Genomic DNA, 20,332 nt, shown 5'->3' with positions numbered 1-20,332 from the left:
TAGGAGCATAGTAACTGTATTCATTAAAATGTAAACTTCCAGCATAAATATTTCAGAAGTGCCAGCAATTGAGTGTTTGTTAACCATGGAATTAACCTGTCAGTATCTGCTCTGCCACAAATAAGTCTATGTCCATATAATATCTGTGCAACTTTTGCAGGACAATAAGAAAAGAGACTGAAATATTAGAACTGACACAGAGTATTGCTGGCTACAGATAATATTTATACAACTTTTCCATTTGTTGATGTATGAAAAATCTTGGTAAAAGAATAGCTTCCACCCATGTTTACCGCAGCTGTAATCGTTTTATTCATCTAAAAGACACCAAAAAGCTATTTTCTGCATTTATTATCCCCTGGAAAAAAAAAAAAAATCTCCTCTCTATTCAAGTGTTTAGATAGCTCCTTATAAACAATACAAGAGATCTGAATACTTTTTCCTCTTCCTGTGTACACTGTGTTAATTTTTAAACTTTTTTATTGGTGCAGCTTTCAATGAGAGTTTACAGTACCTGAAGTGGTGTATATAATTACGTGTGCCTTCTGTTTTTCTTTTTTTTTTTTTTTTTTTAAATATAAGTTTGTCAAATGTAACTTTGTCGGTGCAGTTCTGTGCATTTATTACATCTGGCCAGAAGATAATATGCATAATAGGATTTAAAGTATGGTAAGGTGCCAATATTATGCCAAGCTTATATCAGAAGATTAGTAAATTTAAGACACCTGGACAGCAAGGGATTTTTCATAATTTTGTCAAATCTATAAGGTTTTGATAATTTTTTCATGCTACATAGCAAGGTATTAATATCTATTAGCAGCAGTGTATAAACCAAATCCTCATAAAACTATCAAAGAAGCATGTATCCCTAGGCAATGTGTCAAGCTTTTAACAGTAAAAGTATGTTTGTAGACCTTACTTAACCATAATACTGTGTGTGGTATTACAAAGCTATAGAATTATTCACAGATTAATGCTCATATTATGAAAAATTAAAGTCTGTTTTGCAGCATGAGGCTGAGATTTTGAGGAGTAACTATTGATTTTAAATGCACCTATTTAATAGAGATTTACATATGTTTGGTCTGCAGCAATATCTGTAAGTTAAGGTTCTTTTAAGGTGTCTCAGGTTGTGCTTCCCAATATATGTGCTGGCTGATGTAAATGCAGATCAGTTTATTTAATTAACTTATTTAAAATTTGTTTATTATGGCAAGAAGGGATGTTGAAATGTGTATGTGTAAAGCTAAACGTGCTTTACTTGAGCACTCACTAATGTTTTCTGTTAATAGGATCTCGCTGGAAGTCCATGTCAAATCAAGAGAAACAACCTTATTATGAAGAGCAGGCACGGCTAAGTAAAATCCACCTAGAAAAGTATCCTAATTACAAATACAAACCTCGACCAAAACGTACCTGCATTGTTGATGGAAAGAAATTGCGTATTGGTGAATACAAACAACTGATGAGGTCTCGAAGACAGGAGATGAGGCAGTTTTTTACTGTAGGGTGAGTACTATTGTTGTAATTGTTTTCAAAGACAGAGCATGCTGTTTGAAAACAAATAGACTCCTCTGTTTAAGTCACTGACTAATGTCATTTAGAAGGTAAGGATTTGAACCTGTAAAACCTTATTTAAAACATAAGACATATCACGGAATATGGAGCTATCAGCTTGCCACTGAATGCTGATTATGAGACGGATTGGGGAATTCTTTAAAGTCAAAAGAAGGTGTTTCCCATTAGCATGAAAGGTTTGAATCAAGTCTTTTGTGAGTTATTAGTAAGCTAGTCCATTCTGGGTTAGTAATGACTAGGATCATTTCCTAAATTAAGACAAGAACAAAGAGAAAAACACAAAAGGTTATTCCCTTGTAGAAAAAGGAGTCAGGAGGGGGAGAAGGGAAAAGGGATGGGAGTAATAGCAGTTACGTTAGGAACACACATGAATGAATGATATCATAGCATGAGGCTATGAGGAATTTTGTTATATATAGAACTCTGGAAAAAATATTTTTTCAAAATAAACGTTTTAGGAGGAGTCTTTCAAGTAGTGCATAGATGGGGTAGATTTACAACTCGGAATCTGTGGCTCAGAAAGATCCCGGCACAGTTTTAAAAACATTGTGTTTTTTAACAGTATTTCCTCTAGTCTTCAACAGAGAAAGCAGCACTATGAAAGATCTACAGGCTAAAGATAACAAAAGCCCAGTGAAACAACTGCACCATAACTGATTTTTCTCTCCTGTTTGTTTTTTTTTTTTTATGACTTAATCTGTGATGCTCAGTGCTCTAACACAATGTTTCTGGTGGTTTACAAAGAGTCTAAAAGCTATCTCCAGTGCCAGCCTTTCCAAATTCACAATGTTCTGCTTATTTCTCTAATCACAATAGTCTCCTTTTGTTGGGTACTTCACTACCAGATAATTGACCTTGACGTCGATTATGTGCCCTCATTTTTGGCTTGGGATGCAGAACTCCTGTTGCAGTCAATTATTTTGTGGTACAGCCTGCAACAATGTGGGCTCTTTCTTCAATCAGTAAATAGAAGTGGTTTTGATATCTTGAAATAGCCTTCCAGTCTATAGTTTTGACATTGTTTTTTCTTCTTCACTCTAAGGGAAATTGTTTACTAATAGGCTTCCATCAAAATTGTACATAGACCCCTAAATAGAAATCTGAATTTATACAGCACATCACAAATTATATTCAGATTGAGGGAATGAAACTCTAGCTTATGTCTTCCAAAGCAGATTGACAGACCAAATCACATCTAGTCAAGAAATGCAAAAGAAATGCCAGAACACCAGTCTAAACAATTTGAGAATTGTTTGTTAATTCAAAACAGTATTAAGCAGTAGCATTTTACACATTGGAAGTGGTGGCTAAATATGGGGCTGAATATGAAGGACAGATCTAAGAATCTTCTGTTAAAGAATAATATTGTGATTTAAAAAAAAAAAAGTAATGAAAACTATTCAAAATTAAACTGCTGGTGCAACCTGAATGTATCATCTTTCTGATATATCAAACAGTATGATCACAAAGACCATAAGAATGTCGTCATTTTCTTGAAAGGATTGGTTCTAATTCGTATTTATACTAAGTCCACTTCACCATCCTCTATTCATGTTGAAGTTTTAAAGTAAGAGTAAATTACCTTTACGCACTTATATAATGATGCAGTGGACTTTACCAGTAACAATGACTTTTAGTTATGCAAGTGATGAAAAAGGGGGTATGAAGTCTAATGGATGCATTCAATAAAGGTGAAATGAGATCCATGTTGCAGTTCAATATGAATATAAACTTTGATACTGAGGAAACACAGACTGTGATTTTAAAAAATTATTTCATGCTTTTCTGTGACTTCCCACTGTTGCCCCAAATTCCCTTTTCCCTAAAGAAAAAATTAAAACAAAATTCTTGGAAGACACCGAGCCAAAAAGGTGAAAAAACCCAGATCAGGACAGCTTTTTTGAACTGAAACATAAAACATGGCATCATTTATCTCAGCAGAATGGTTTACTGAGTAATAAAAAGCAACATTTCATTGAAATCAGATTATAATTAAGTGAAACATAGTAATTGACCCCATCAACTTCTTAAACTTATTTTTCCTTGTGTTTAATGTAAATATCACATAAAGCATCAAATGGAACAGTTTTCCTAACTGACCTCGTATACCCATCATTTTTCCACTGTTTTGATGGAACAAACAGCATAAACCATCCTTCAAAACTGTAAACGTGAGAGCTGAGATGCAGTTTCCTTTTCAGAATGAAATAGGAGACAAATGTGGTTTTTAGGATTGAATATACTCTATGTTTACAGTAAATATTTCAGTGTAAAATAGAGAACAAAAGTACAAAGTAGATTCCAGTGAAATATGCCAAGTGCTTCAAACTGCCTGAAGTCCTGCTGTTTTTTCTTTTTTTTTTTCTTCTTTTTTTTTAAAGAACATACCAATTAAGTTGGGAATGGCAAAAAATTATCATCACAGAATAAAAAGATAAATAGGAGATGTGTGAAGAGAAAGATAGACCTTCAAAACAGGTGGCTAAAGGAAAGTATAAATAGCAAGAAAAAACTATTATTTCATATTTGTGTTTGGTATTCTCTTACACCAAATGTATATTTATGGCTTAAGCAATCCAATAAGGGCTAGTTCCCATCAGATCCCCTTGGGTGAGCCACTGGCTAGCATAGAATAATCCTGCCGCATGTACAACTAAAACACTTCCCACCACAAATATAGAAGGCTTTACACTGCTTGAACTTTTAAGATGCAAAAAAGCTCATACTGCTTATTACTTCAGTGAGCCACATTATTTGATAAACATTGGCAAGATGCACAAAAGTTGTTTAGAGAATCTCAATATACAAACTAGCCAGGCTTTAAAATAAAATAGAGAAATAAACTAATGAATGGCAAGGTTCTGTTCAGATTTTTGAAGAAAAGGTTCCAAAGAATTGGATGAGAGTGAAGATTTCTTGGAAGAAATTGGGCACGAAATTCATGTTTTGAGATCAATGTTATATATGTGATAGACCAGCACAAAAATCTAGGAACTGACAAGTATTTTAAAGAACAGAGTGGAACTTAAAATATTTGTAGGCCTTCTATTGCATCCCTACATGAATGAATTTTGTTCCAAATGAGGCAGATAATATATAGAAAGAATTCACGTTTAATACAGAGTATATTAAAATGTGCTGGTTTTAATCTAGTGGAAGCTGAATCTGAAGCCAACTACGGCTTTAAAATAATTGAGTTATTTTTAATAATAAAATTATTAATGGGAAGTTGTGAATGATAACTTCAGCATAAGTTAATCCCTGAACAGACTTCAAGTGATTTACAATTTATCTTCAATAGTACTTTTTTTGTAATGCAGAAATAAATGTGAACTAACAAATGGATCATATATAAACCATACATCAGATATTTTAAGTTAAAAGTCTGTCTTTTGTTGCCTTGTCTTACAAAAATAATTCAATTCTCAGTCATTTTTACAGTCTAATATACTCTAAATACAAGTATATGATATATACACATTTTTCTGCAAAATTAGGTAAGCAGTGACTTTTTTTGTGTGTTTTACCAGTGTAAGATGTTTAGAATAAAGCCTTTATAGTGTTTATAACTACTGTACACACATAGTCTGAATGTTGCTAGACTACAGTTTTGAATAAGGCTGTAATATTATACTCCTGTAGCTTGAACTTAAAGTACACAATGAGTGCTTTTGTGAGATTTACTGTTATTTCATTCCTTATGGGAATGTAAGTTTCAAGGGTGTGTAGCGTATAAGCATTTTCCTTAATGCAATCGATTTTGCTTCAGTCATCTAAAGAGCTGTCAGAAAATAATTGGGAAGGGATCAGAAACAATGGTAATTTGCCAATTTAAATGTTTAGCTACTTTTGCAAAAGTCAAAAGTGGAACATTCTCCAGGAAAATCCTAAGAATATTAATGCTGCAAACTTGTGAGCAGGTCAACTGGTCTAAGAATTTTCATGTTACCTCCTTTTTTATATTTACCTAACTATTTTGGGCCAAATCTTTAGCCCCAAACTGGACAGATGTTAGCGATGCTGGCAGAGCAGAGGGGCAAGCAACCTGTAGTAACTGGCCACATAAGGATTTCTTTGGCAGAGGAGATGGTGGAGACAGGAGTGGTTTGAAGCCAGGGTATGTAGCCATGCATCACCGTTCCTCGTGGATCTGAAGAGATAGGAAGATTAATGTTGGGTTCTGGAAATTTTAACCAGGCAGAAAACTTCCTTGCTTTAACCATGTGCAACTGAGCTGAATTGTAACCTGTAGCTTGCAGTAAAGCATGATTTTGTCCCCTCACTCCAAGGTCCTATGATAGGCAAAACTCTAGCTAGATACAAGGATTAAACATGTGGAATTTAATGTTATGAAAAACACCATTAACATGAATGCCTTTAAGAACTACAAATAAAAGAAAACATAATGGCCACAGTCATAGGTTAGAAACTCCAACTCTTCCTTTCAGGGAGAGTGGTTAGAATTCAAATAAATGCTCTGATTTCTTCCCCTCTCCCTATCCTATAAAATTTAATTACTTAGAAAATGATAACACTCATCTCCAGTATCATATGCCATCCATATAGTTTGTGGTATCTTAAAATAAGGCTTTCTGGGATGTAATGCATCAACTTGAGCAGAATTTACAGTGACAACCTGATCAGCTCTAAATAACAACAGGGCTCAAGTGAGAGGTAGGTGTCTGGTTATTGGAGGTGTGTGGGTGCCCATGTTTAAGTGCTAGCAAATTTTTACTAGCAAATGGGTAGCAATTTGAGACACTTCCCCTTTAGGTGGTACAGTTACTACATGTTTACAGTTCCATGGTGAGATATAGGTAATTTAAAGCTCACAGTTATTGCCCAGCAGCAGGCATACACACCACGTCTGATAATGTTTAACATGTAAAGAAGAACTGCGTTTATGAATGACAAATTCAGTAAGCCGTTAACTTTCCTGTTACACCGATCAAGTTCTTTACCAGTAAGATTCATTCTGTAGTTTGCCACACATTCTCAAGTAAAAGGTATCTCTGTAAATTCTGCTTCATTATGCTTAGATGACCTGCTCCCTTTATAGTTTGAAATGGGTGGTACTTGGACAAATATACCCTGTCCCATTGAAATGTGGATATGCAAAAAAGTTTTGCTGACTTGATAAGCATTTGAAAGAATATATGAATATCTTAACTTAGCCTGTCCTTTAGGGCTTAACACTGGCAACCACCATTTTATCCAGACACCTTGCAGCCCTGTCCTAAACAGATTTTTTTTTTTCCTTCTTGCTGCTTATAAAAAGGAAATTTGCTTCTAAAAAATGCAAACTTTTTTGGGGGGGGAGGGTTATGGGTGGCTATTAGGGTTCTGATCCCCAGTGTCATCTATAACACAAGAGCAGCTTGCACTCAATCATTCTTTGAGTATATTCTACAATTTTTATTGTAAGAGTAGTAAAAACAACTTTTCTCAAAACATCTTTTGGCATTAATATTGTGGTGTTCTTCGATGAACAATTGGGGATGCTTTGTTTTGTGAATGTATTTATTCTAAGAAGTATCAGAAAAAGATTAGTACCAGCGGTTGTTAGATGGGTAGGTTAGAGAGAATTAAGTGTGTATGGCCTGGTGACAGCTATGTAGAATTTTGCTGTGACCATGTGTGGGGTTTTTTTTCCTTTGCTTTGTGAAACAGTCATTAATGTGAACATTTTCTGTGTCTAAAATTTGTGGAGGAGATGCATGTGGGTTTTTAACAGTAATAGTTTATACTCCTGACAACATGCAATCCTAAAACAGAAATGTTCCCATGTGAGGTAGGTGTTCAATTTTATGGATAAAGTATTGAAAGATGTTTGCAGAAAATCACTTGCAAGCAAATACATTGGCTGAAAATTGTTTTCACAGAACATTTATCAGACCATTTTAAAAGTGAAAATTTAGTGAAAAATCCCTAGCTGTTTGTAAATCATCTGCAAATCATCATTTGCAAACAGGAGTATAATGACTGTGTCAAATGAATTACTGCGATGTTTTTGCTCGTTGCTAGCCAGGTGTACTATACTTATACAACAGATGTTTGAATTTCTCAAGCTGTGCAGAGGCTTTAAGAGTCAGGCTAGCAGTACCAGCAATGACAGTACTAGATGCTATTTTAATATTATCTTACACAGAGTGTTCATGACTTGACTGTCTGTATTGGTTCCCAAACTTGAAGGACTTTGGTTTCCCAGTAACTCTGTAGTGTGATATTTATCAAAATTAGAGTTTGATCAATGAACTATAAAGACCCAACATTTAGGGACTTGTAAATAAGCTTTACATTATTTTGTGTATTGATTTAGCCAATGATTAAGGATTTGAGAGACTGGTTTATGGAATGTCCTTTTGAATTTTAGCATACAATGACACAGTGGTCAAGAAGTTATAGATTCTTTGGATTATTCAAACACATCTGACACTGTTTCTCCTGCTAAAATTATATAATAGTTCTCTAATACTTGGTCAATATTGGTCTAAAGAAGGTTGGGAATACATTGAATTATATGATTCTTCAAATAGATTATGCAAATAGGCGCGTGTGTTCAATAACTAGTCAATACTAAAATAGCATCTTCCAGGGCATTTAGGTATTTCTGGTACTGGAGTATATTCGTTCAGTGTTACATCTAAATTACGATGGAGATTCTCTTCCTTCAGACAAGTTACATCCCTCCTTCTCCTCATAGCTTTACTAAAGGTAATGATCCAGAAATAATATGAGAATATTTGTATGAGTATTTTAGTATAGAAATTATGTTATTAGTTAATGAATCCAAATCTAAGAAGTAGATTTAATTGATTTGTAGCCAGTAAGGGCTTGACCATGGAATGGGTTCAGCAACCTGGCCTTTACTCAGCAAAGCATTTGAATATACGTACATCACTGTAAGAAAAGACATTGCATCACTTATTACAACTATATACATGCTTACAGTTAAAGCTTGTGTTGAATTTCTTGACTGGCAGTGATATAAGCCTATTTTAGTTGAAGTGTGGTATTGCCCCAGTATGCTTAAAATCACATACACATGAAAAAGACGTTACATAGTGCAAAGTTAGATATCAGAAGGTGAGATGTGTCAGAAGTAGAGGTAGTGCACCCTTAATTGAGTCTTCCCATGTATTTGCATTGTCAAAATAGATTAGGTCTGACACTGGGTCCTCAGGAGGAAGTTTGAATTCCTGTAGACTGTCGGTTACCATAGAAAAAAGAACATTTGTTCTTTTTTTCTTAAAGTACTCTGCTTCAAAAACTCAGTCTTACACATTAAATCCTGAAGAACAAATAGCATTCTGATCATGGATTTAAATAAAAATCAAAAACCAGAAATAAAATATCAAAAGTATTTCTAAGTGACGTAGGAGTCTACCTAGCACTTAAATAGTAAATTACATACTTACAGTTAGACAATGTTACTTAGTCACCTTTCTGCCATTTTTGGCACTTACAGGTAACCAAGGTCCTCTCATTAACAGAAGCTCTTGTCAGGAGTTTGGAGGATTTAGATTTTAGAGACATTATGTCTACAGTAGCAGTTAGGCATCACACAGGTGCCTGAAGCCTTTTGATGATCTCTGTCCAAGTGCTAGTTTGCAGTATGGTTTAAATAAACACATAAAATACACAAAAGAATCAATGTCTGGTAGTTACTAAACGGTTTACTGTCCATTTGTCCGTGGGGGGAGCTAAGATGAACCAATACCGTATGGGCCCAGACTGTGAACCCCAGAGGAATGCATGCAGCCTTTCTAGGAAACCACTCACTTTTCTTTCATTTGGACTTGCGGAAGGTCTTCCCTCCTCTGAACACAGAAATCACGTTCCCCTCTTGTTTTTCCTTACAGACAACAGCCTCAAATTCCAATCACCACAGGAACGGGGGTTGTCTATCCTGGTGCTATTACCATGGCGACTACCACACCATCACCTCAGATGACATCAGATTGTTCCAGCACCTCTGCCAGCCCTGAGCCCAGCATCCCCGTCATTCAGAGCACTTATGGTATGAAGACGGACAGCGGAAGCCTTGCTGGAAATGAAATGATAAATGGAGAGGATGAAATAGAAATGTACGAGGACTATGAGGATGATCCCAAATCAGACTATAGTAGTGAAAATGAAGCCCATGAGGCAGTCAGTGCCAACTGAGGAGTGTTCACAGAATTAAAGAACTCAGACTCATTTGGGTTTTTTTGGGTTTTTTTTGAACAAAAGTTCTTAAAGAGCCTGCATGCATGTGTGGCTCCTACAGTTACATCAGCAGAATGGTCTTAAATGTTTCTTAATGTGTGAGACAGATTGTTTCCCTAATTTTTCATGAACTTGGTTTTTTTGTTTTTGTTTTTGTTTTTTTTTTTTTAATTTAGATGAAGACATATATTAAATATCAGACATCAGGACTTGAAAACTTATATGAATCAATAGCTGTCTTACAAGTCTTACCTTTTGTCTTTTTCCGTTTGGATGCTGATAAAGGTTTAAGTTACTGGTTTAGATGGGGGTTATACATTCTCACTCAGGTATGCTGTGCCAGCCTACAGGTTGTGAATGTGTTTTTATTCTGGATTATTTTAGAAAACAAAAACTGCAGATTTCATATTGTGAAACAGAACAAGTCCGCAAGTGTGCACATCTGTGCATCATAGCTCGTCTTTAAAAAATAGTCTCTGAATTCCATTTTTTTCCATATGTATAGCTGAACTTCTGATGTGCCAAACTTTTCATAACTTTTGAATCTTAACATTTAAAAAAAAAAAAGTCTTAAAGGAGACACTGTAAAGTCTTAGACAATCCTTTGCCATCTTAAAAAAAATTATATATAAAACCTAATTTTTTCCAGAATATGGTAAAGTACTCAGGAATCTGGAAACAGGATATTCTTAAGTAGTGAACATGGTTGCCATAGTGCATGTGCCCAATTGCTTTTGCCTCTTGATGTGCCATTAGTGTGAGATTTTAAGTAAGCACAAAAGAGCGATCACCAGCTATGGACAGGCCTGTCTTAGCAGTGTGAGGCCACCTCTTATTACATTCTCTATCCCTTTGCTTTTAACCCTTGCATTCAGTCTTAACACATTTTCTCTTAAATAATTTATTCATTCCAGAATGTCAAGGGTCCAAATACTTAATATTTATTTTTAAAAGTACTGTTGGTGGCATTACACTTACAATTCCTTATTGATATTTTAAAGAGCCCCTTCTTTCTCCTCCCCTAAATTACACAGCTATATGAAAATAAAAGTGCACCTGCTACTAATGTGAACATGACATTTATGAATGAGAAGGTCAGTTGTTCCTGTAACACTGTATGTTCAAGGAGCACTTGGAAACACTCTGCTACATGTAATGCAAAATAAAGTGAGTACTTTTATATGTACATACAGTACAATTATTCCTAAAAAAAATTGTTTATAGTTACAAACCTCTATACTTAGACAGCAAAGGCAGATGTAAAATCCAAACTGCCTGTAGAGTCCACCATGATAAATTTTTAGGGCCTGTAGAATCCTGCAGTGAATCATGGCTCTGTACGTTATGTTCCTGTTGTCACCTGAAGGAACTGTTTGCTACCTTAAGTATTTATGCAGTGATTTATATGTGAGACTCCTAGTGAGGGAGGGAAGGCCACACAAATATCTGACTTGCAAAGCTGGGAAAATGGTGCATCAAAAATATTTATTGAACATTAGTCATGTGGGAATGTGAGCCAGATCTTGATGAATGCTTGTCAAGTGCTTTGGGATATTTGGATGTAAGGTGCTATAGAAACAAAAATTTTTATTTGTATTACTACTAGAAACAATGCAATTGCTAGAGAAAATTCTTGGAAATATACGAGAGAGAGAGAGATATTCAAAGATTGCGAATTTATTAAATTGCAGAGACAGAGAAGAAATTGCCTTTATCTTTTTCCCTCACACTCCACTCCTGTTCACAAATACATCACTGTATATATATATGCAGATCCAATGGGCCTGATGAATACATGTGCTGCAGCTCAACTCCCTCAGCTTTTATTCTGAATTGGGTATGTTCAGCACATTGGTGATAAATTCAGACTCAGGCTGAGAGGTATGAGTGGGCCTAGAGCAGCTCCTCTTGAAGTCTGTGGGAATCTTCCCACAGAGCTGTAAGGGCTTTGTTTAGGGCCCAGACAATGAAAGAAGTATAGTGTTAATGCTGGCTATCCTTGTGCTATCATCCTATCTTGCAGAAATTCATGTGAGGTGCAATGACAAGAGGCTGTCATTTTCCTCATAGCCCCACGAATACCTGTTTGAGCAGAGATAGCCATTGTTGCCACTGTAGGAATCACATTTAAATCTGCGAGAACAACCCCCAAGATGAAGAAGATTGTTCAATTTACAGGACAATTTATAACGATAATGTCATAGAAACACAATGGTCAAATTTCTCTGACCATTTTGTAATTTGGAACAAAATGCTATATTTTTACTATTTATTTAAATATGTTCTGAGTCCATGTCTAATAAGCAATAAACTGGTCTAGCCAAGACTTAAAGGCATATGCTGTGTCGTTAGCTGGTGAGCGCCCTCTTTAAGCTGGCTAAGGTACTGATAGAAAGTGGTTTTTGTTCTTAAAATTGCTTGGGAATTTGAACTGTTTTTAATACATTCAGCTCAGATTGGGGGGAGGATACCATTATTTCCTAAAAAAAATGGCTATTTATTAATGTCTTACATAATTCTCCAGTTAGAAGTATCTCTCCCTCCCCCCATGTCACTTTCTTTCTCTCTTGCTCTCTTTTTTTTCTGGTTTTGTTGCATAGGTAGAGTGCTGTATTGCTAGCATTGTATTTTATGTAATTTTTTTTTTTTGCACAAAGGCAAACATTTAGATTAGTTGGTTAATTTTTAAAAATTTTATGACCATGCCAAAATAATATTCTGCAGGCTTGTGGAGAACAAAGGACTGTTCTTTAGGACTGAAACTTGATTTTGCTTGTAGTACAAAAAAACACACACTCACAGATGTTGTTTCATAAGTGTTATAAGCACTGGATATAAATGGTATTTTTTATCACTTCTGACTAATGTGAAACTGTTGTACGAAAACTACATGAACAAAAGTCATCTGTTTCGACTCGTGTGGGCCTGCCTCACAGTTGCCGGATTTGAGTCATTTTTATGTCTTGTTATTTCATTTATTTATGCAAAATACATGTATGTATGAACACTTTGTTTTAGCTCCAGCCCTGCCTCAATGCTGATGCTCTGTATGTTAAAGCCACATTCTTGAAAATGACTGGCTGTTCAGGAATCGCCAGCTGGTAAAAATTGCATTTATTGGCTGGTGGAGTGGGAGGAACATATTTGAATCTGAATTGTGCATATGAGCATTTTATTCTATTTATTAGCCGACATTGGCTCTAAAATGTCAGTAGAAAACAAGGAAGGACAATCATAAGGATAAAAACCCAACGTTTTTACTTTATTAATCGGAGCTCAAAACAAAGTTTTTGATGAATTTACCATCTCATTTTAGAATTTTTTTAAATTGTGTAAATATAACATAGGAAATAGAATTTTATTTTTTGTTCATGGATACTTAGTGAAGTATAAGTTATGTATTTACTTTTGTTCTATATCAGTGTATGTTGGTCCATATTAAATGCTGACAAGTCACTGTACCTCATGTAGATGCTGAATTTACACCCGCAGTGTGAGCGCAGTATTGTGGACCTGTAGCTGGGACAGCAAGATGCCTCACTTGTGCTCTCACTGATTTTTATTAGCATATTCCACAAACACAGAATACTTTCTTCTTTTTTAGAAAGTTGATACGTTAAACACACCAAATTTCTGACACATTTGATAAGAAACACAGTTAGTCTTCTGAATCCAAGTAAAACTAATGAGATATTTTACTTCTTAACAAGAATGGCATTTGGAAGTCAAAAGCATATCCCTGGAAAGATTATCAGGACTAAGCTGGCCCTTGCAATGCAGTCAAGACTTAAAAATATCAAACCTTTATTTTCTACATTCATTAAATCATGTCATTGTCATATTAGGCTATAATACCAGGGGAAATTGTTCACATAATACACAAAGAGGACTTGTGGAATTGCTTTTTAAACATTGTGTTTGAGCCCCGCTTTAGTAACTCTGGCTGAAAAAAACAACTCCATTCAGGTAATACACAAATATAGAAATACTATTTTCTCTGTGAACAGACAGATTATTTAATTAACAGATACAATATATTTTCTTTTTGGAAAATTATAAAATACTTATTTTCAAGAGAAAAACACTCCCGAAACAGTCTGATACCAGCTAGAATAGTTCATATTTCATAAAAATGGAAGATAGAAGTCTTAATGGAAACAGAACTGCTTTCCAGGGTTCAGGTTTACATGGAGAAATGACTCTGATGACATGGCCCAATTCTGGTCTGCCTCTATGTTTGGGCATCACCATTTAGTTTGCGAAACCTCCTGCTGAGAATACATGGGATCGCAATGTGCTTCTCAATCAGTCTACTCAGGTGCAGCATGAGGCAGGGGGAGGGCAAAAGATGGGATTGCTCCGGGTGGGAATGCAAAACAAACAGCAGCATTAGTCACCATAAATATGATACCCTGTGCAAAGTGTACAGCAGTCAGCTGTGGGCAGTTCCTGCTTTGAGTACAAACACAACCACCTCCCAAGGCAATCTAAAACACAGTCCCCTCTCTGGGTTGGCTTCCTGGTTTTGTTTTTTGGTCATATCAAAGCATGGCATTTCAAAATCATCTCCTAGCAAAACATGCTACAAGATTAACACCTCCATCCTCCCCCAGCAAAACACTTACCTACCTGCTTAAAATTAAGCATGTTAGTCCTTCCCTGGTGGTCATGAGGACCAGTAAAGTGTTGGCATTAAGCGGGGCAAATTTTGCTGAGCCAGGGCCACAGTGTGAACAACTGCACTGGAGATGCAGCCAGCAGAATGTATGATAGAGTTCTTCATGTTTTTATGAGAAGTTAATGAATGGGCTTGGACCCTTGGTGTTTTGCATGCTTTTCTAAGATTCAAGTTGGCACTTAAGCATGTTCTTTTAAAAGAATAATACTATATGACCTCATTTGATCTTTTACAAAACACTCACTCTTTTTCCTTTAAAAAAAACTTCCCCCAAACCTTTTTTTTTTTTATAACCCATTAATATCTGTGATTTTTCTCAGATCAAACTACATTTTTGATATATTGTAATGTCCTGCTACAGAAGGAAAAAAAAATGTATATGCAAATATATTTCATTTTAATCCATCATCCTTTTTTAACTACCAAATTTGTTGGAAATGGTGACAAAGAAGTATTCTGAGATTTCACACACTGGGTAAAAAGGGGGTGGGGTGGGGTGAACTGGGCTAAAGGAAAACTTATCAAATTGGTATTTATGGCAATATGAAAGCTATAAAGCAACTTAGTGACATGGCTTGCTTTGTAATTTCCGCTTTCTAAAAACCACAAGTGAGGTCCTTGGTGCTCTTGGAGTATGGGGAATGTGCAAATATTTAACTGTTTGTATGCTGCACATTGCAGACCTGCTAGTGTGCATTCTCCGTTTGTCTTCCTTTGTCATTTGTGTTTTGCTTTCTAGAAAGCAATGTTTTTTTTCTTGTACCCTTCTTCAGCTTGTAGCAAACTAGAATGCTTAGCATTTATGTTCATTCATTATTGTATTTCCCATGTAAAAATTTTTTTATTACATTAAGACAAGCTTATAAGCTGTTACTACATAACTTATCTTACTGTAACTCTTATTTCCTGACATTGTAATTTGTTTGTGATGTATATTGTGAGATTGTACTCTATGTTAATTTAATCAGCACAATTCACTGACATGCTGGACTGACATGCTAGCTGCTGTTTCAAATTGTAAAGTTTGTGTAGAGCTGTTGGGACAACTGAGACTCTCTTGTCAAGGTACTATGCTTTGATTCCTATAGCAACACTGTGGGTGCAGCTCTTAACGTCGAGGGCTGCTCGTTGGACACCCACTGGCTAACTTAATGGGCAGGTTTTCTTTGTAGAAATTCTATATACAATGCAGGTACCTACCTGGGCCCATGGCCGGTAATTATTTGGGCGTTTAGAGGAAAAACTAGTGTCTATTGCTGCTTTGAATATGTTTTAAAGTCTGAAAATGTAAATAGTTTATCAAAAAAATCTTGTACAGTCCAGTGTAAAGTTTTTAAATGAACTTAAAGGTTGCCATCACATCTCACACTCTCCTCTTGATACAGTAAAAAAAAAAAAGAAAGAAAAAAGTTTGCTAAGGATACCAATTTAAAAAAAAAATCTGTTCTCAATTTAAAAAAGAGAATAGTTATTCTTAGCTCTGCTTCATTGCATAAACAGACTTCTTGGATTTTGTTGTGCAGTATTGACGTGAGGTAAATTAAATATTAAATAATCTTTCAGTGGTACTTTTAAGAGTCTTCTCCTCCTCTGCCTCAGTTATTAATGGAAAAGACACAATTGAAAGACACTGTCCATATACAGTATGTTCTGGTGTATGTTGGCACCTTACCTACATGTTTCGGGTGGGGGGGATTTTTTTAATTTTTTTTTGGGTTTGTTTTTTTTTTTTGCACAAGGTGCTTTCCTGATATGTTAAACATGTCATCCTTGGGTGATACAGTATATGCCATGATAGGGGTTTAGACCCCTCAGGGGAGTGTCTATAAGACTGCCTATTTATGCTCATTTACCTCAAGACTGTCCTCTCTACCCTTAATCTATTCACCATCACTCCATCTTTTGTACTGCTGTTGACACTTACAAATTAAAGATAAATTTTGTTTTATGAGATGTGTGTGTGACTTCTTCTATGCATTCCTTATTATTCCTTTGGAGTTAGCATTAAAGATTGACCATGATGGTCAATCATGCACAGGCAAATGCAAAAAAACTAGGCCTGTTCAGCTGGGCTCCTTTAAATTTAGTGACTGAATGTTCCAGCTCTTAGGTTTTCCCCATGCCTTTCCATTCCACAAAGGCATTTATCAGCCTCTGAAATCCATTAACACCATATGCTGTAAAAGACATGCATGATAACCAACCTAATTTGATAATATTCACTGAGTACTGTCAATTTTGTAAGCAGGAAGTACTGTTGGTAGCAACATAATCTCAGAAGGATTTTTATTGAGTAGAAATGAGACAAAATTCTTTCTTTGCCTTCCCCTCTTCCGCTGCATATAACATTAAACAAACTAACCAAAGTTGACAACAAAAAAACCTATAGTTGCCATATTGCCATGTCTGTAAACTGCTGCCATTTTTGTATCATGATTGGCTTTTGACTTAGTAATTAGTCATGGTTCTCATAGCAAAATAAATTATGTTTAAGTGTACTGTATTGTAACAAAAATGTAACAGAACATTTTGATTGTGTATTACATTAGATTTCAGCCTAGTTTCAGTTATTGCACAAGCCACCCTCCTTAATCCCCTAGAGAGAGCATCATACATGAGATTATTAAAAATGACATACTGCATTATGAATCTATGTGATTAAATACTTCAGGGTCAAAACTGGATGTAATGCAGTTGCTGACCAACATGTTATAATGGATAAATACATAAATATTGACTTTTCAATTTAAGCTTTGGTTTCTGGTAAGCAATCAACTAGTTACTCGGTCAAACTGCAACACTGAAGTGGTCTTGAGGAGAAGGCAGTAAAAAAACTGTATTTCTGCTACTGAACCTACAACAGTTTGACAAAATGTGGCAATGGCCATACCGTAAGTTTGAAAAACAGAATTAGGCACTAGAACACAGTCAGTCCATCTTAAGCTACTAAGGTCAAAGGCACCTGGAGATGAAGCACCATGTCATTGGGCCTGAATTTTACTTTTGTATGATACGTCTGAATTGGGGCCCAATGCTCTGCTGCTGTACTTTCATATTGCTCCACTTGGGTCAACTTCTGCTGTCCAAATTTTAGCTTTTTCTCTGTTTTCCCCACACGCATCCCTTACCACATGATTTGTCTCCTTTTCTTGCTGGAATCTGCAGCTGTGAATAATGATCAGTAATCTGGGAAATACTGAGGTGTCAGTTGGGTTGGTACATAGGTACAATGAAAAGCAAGCTGAAGAATGACATACAAAAAGTCATTGCTTCCTGCAGCAGTAAGAAACAAAATGTTTATCTGACCCCTCTAGATGTCAATCTGAAAAAAAAAAAATGCACAAATTACCATGCAGGACAGACAGTGTGCTGTCTCCACACATACAACAATCTTCTGGAGAAGGTAGTGTGTTGGAGGCTGCAGAGCAGCACGCGTGGTTCCTGGTGCCAAGGAGGAGTAGCGTGCCCCGGACAGATGGGTGACCGTGCACAGGCACCATCCAGTTTCCTTCCCTGGAGGACAGCACCTCTGACCAACTCAGTCGTGCTGGCTTTCCTGCGCTAGCCTTGTTGTCACTCTAAATGGCCATCTTAGCCTTCAGAAATTCTACTAATAAGACAACCTGTGCATCAGGTCCCTGCAAGGGAAAGATAGCACAGTGCTGGATGAGTAATAAATAAGCAAGCCGCTTGGCCTCCTAAGTTACTGTCATTATTCCAGTCATCACAGGAAGGATCTACCGCACTGGAAGCCAAGCTACTTCTCTGGCACCAAATAAGTGACAGAGCACAACCAAGATGAGAATTAAGGTGCTCCTGCTGCCCGGGTCCATTCTCTTTCCCTCGGACAGGTTTCTCCCTCCGGCTGAGCACTGAAACGCAGCCTCAGAACACAAACTCTGTTCACCAGCTGCAGGTTCCTTGGGAGCCCTTAGGACTCACTACAGTTAGGGGTTTTCAGGATTACAAGGTTCGGTGCTATGGTCTGTCTCCCCACTGGTTACTTGCACTGGGATTTTCCTGTCACAATTAACTGCTACCACAGTAGCCCAACAGCAGCCACTCGCACAGGATGGGAGGGGGGGAGGAAGAGGAGAAAAATAGTAGTTGATTTATTCCTTTAATATATGGTTTACAATAGAAAATATGATCTCCGGGTTGTGTCTCTGAGCAGTTAATGACCAGCTGGGTTAAGGGCCTTCAAATACTGCCATTGGTCATTAACTGCCAGGAAGTATCCTTCTTGTCATCTATTATTGCTTAATTGTATCAAGACCCACTACAGTGGAGGACTGCTAAATCTGCAGATTAATTGGAATCTGACCCTTAGTAGTTCTAATAATATCAAGGCTGTTGCAGGTTAGCATTTGGGTTCTTGACATGACAGTCCATAACAAATTTCTTCAGAGCTGTTCTGCTTTATATTAATGCCTATTGGATGATTGACACAGTAAAACATAATTGCCCTGTAGAAATCACTGTGGTCAGTTGTATTAAGAACTACTTAGGGACACTTTAATTTACGTTGACACCACAGACTTTAAAAGCTTCTATACTTGTATTAAAACCCACTTAGAGGTCTGGTTGATGTTGTAGCTCATCAGCAAAGGATCATTTGGTAAGAAAAAAAGGTAATTATTAGAGCTTTAAATAATTCTCCTCAAATAATCAAATTACAAAAGAAATGCATATTGATTATTTGGATATTTTTTTGCCACTCTTCTGGTTAATTAGCTAATAGCAGGATGTGTGAAGAAACCAACTAATCACTTTAAATGAGGTTTCAAAAATGGGATGTAAGCTCAAAACCTGTAAACGTGAAGTACAAAACCTCCTGACTCTTGCCTTACTTCCACAACATCCAGCTTTAATTTTATGAATGAGGTACCTCACACTTCAGACACATGACTAAGCTCCTTTTTAAGCCAGGCCACACAGGGTTATATTTGGAAATCAGGAAATATACATATTGTGCTACGATCCACAGCCATGCAGTGGGAGCCTCGCCTGCAAGACACTACAATCAGCAAGTGGAAAGTTATCTCTGCCACTAAGACCCCATGATGGCTAAGAGTGTCTTTATAGCTGCTGTATGTTCACAACTAATTAGTCACAAATAACCTACAAAACTGAAAACACAGTAACTGTCCTACCGGGTTAGATTACTAGTTCACCTAGCCCGGTAGTTTTATGTTCAAGAGTGGCAATAGGTGACCGTAGCTAATGAGAGCATCTGAGCCTGGCCTGCATCTGCAGCTCCTTCTCATATTCCTCAGCATCTACAGTCATCGTGTTGGACTGCTAATGGGTGCAGCCCTTTCCTAGTCAGGAACACCGTGTAGTATTTTGGTTGACGAAGTGATTGGGGGCAAATTAGCAGTTAAGTTTGCAGCCTGATCTTTCAATGAAGGGCCTTGATAAGGAGTTTTACAACAGTCCTATTTACTCTTCTTAATGGAAGAAAATTAGAGAATCAAAACAGTCAGTCTATGTACAACTGAATTGCCAAGTCCATCATATGATCCAAAATATTTAGGATGCTAAACTTCTCCCATTTTTTGCAGGATCTGGTTAAAACTTAACAGACTTAATTCAGAAAATCTGGAGATCATCGATTTTAACGGTCAAATTACTCAATCACAATGAAATATCTTTTATTCAAACATCAGGAAATCCACACTTGATGCAAGACTTAGTTAATTCCACTGGAATAGCTGCAGCTACTGGAAAACCAAAGGGTAAGTGCTGGAGGGGGAAAAAGAAATCCCTCAGAAGAAACCCACCCAAAAAGAAACGCAAGTCTTTTGCCACACGTTGAGAGATCATGCAGGAAAAAGGGCTTTTGGAAAAACCTTTAGGTACAACCTA

General features: G+C 36.4%; 1 protein-coding gene across 2 annotated transcripts in view; it reads left to right on the top strand.

The window, feature by feature from the left end:
• SOX6 (SRY (sex determining region Y)-box 6) overlaps positions 1-15,862 on the top strand; it is a 270,394-nt gene extending 254,532 nt beyond the window's left edge. For both annotated transcript variants that reach the window (XM_010563828.1, XM_010563827.1), the window contains exons 15-16: positions 1,293-1,509; positions 9,441-15,862. In XM_010563828.1, the coding sequence (XP_010562130.1) occupies positions 1,293-1,509; positions 9,441-9,744 (521 nt within the window). In that variant the 3' untranslated portion in view covers positions 9,745-15,862. The remainder of the gene's footprint in view (positions 1-1,292; positions 1,510-9,440) is intronic.
• Positions 15,863-20,332: the final 4,470 nt, after the last annotated feature.

The sequence above is a fragment of the Haliaeetus leucocephalus genome, unplaced genomic scaffold, assembly GCF_000737465.1.
Source record: "Haliaeetus leucocephalus isolate CR32 unplaced genomic scaffold, Haliaeetus_leucocephalus-4.0 Scaffold173, whole genome shotgun sequence".
Taxonomy (NCBI): domain Eukaryota; kingdom Metazoa; phylum Chordata; class Aves; order Accipitriformes; family Accipitridae; genus Haliaeetus; species Haliaeetus leucocephalus.
This window is presented reverse-complemented; position numbering and strand designations above follow the sequence as displayed.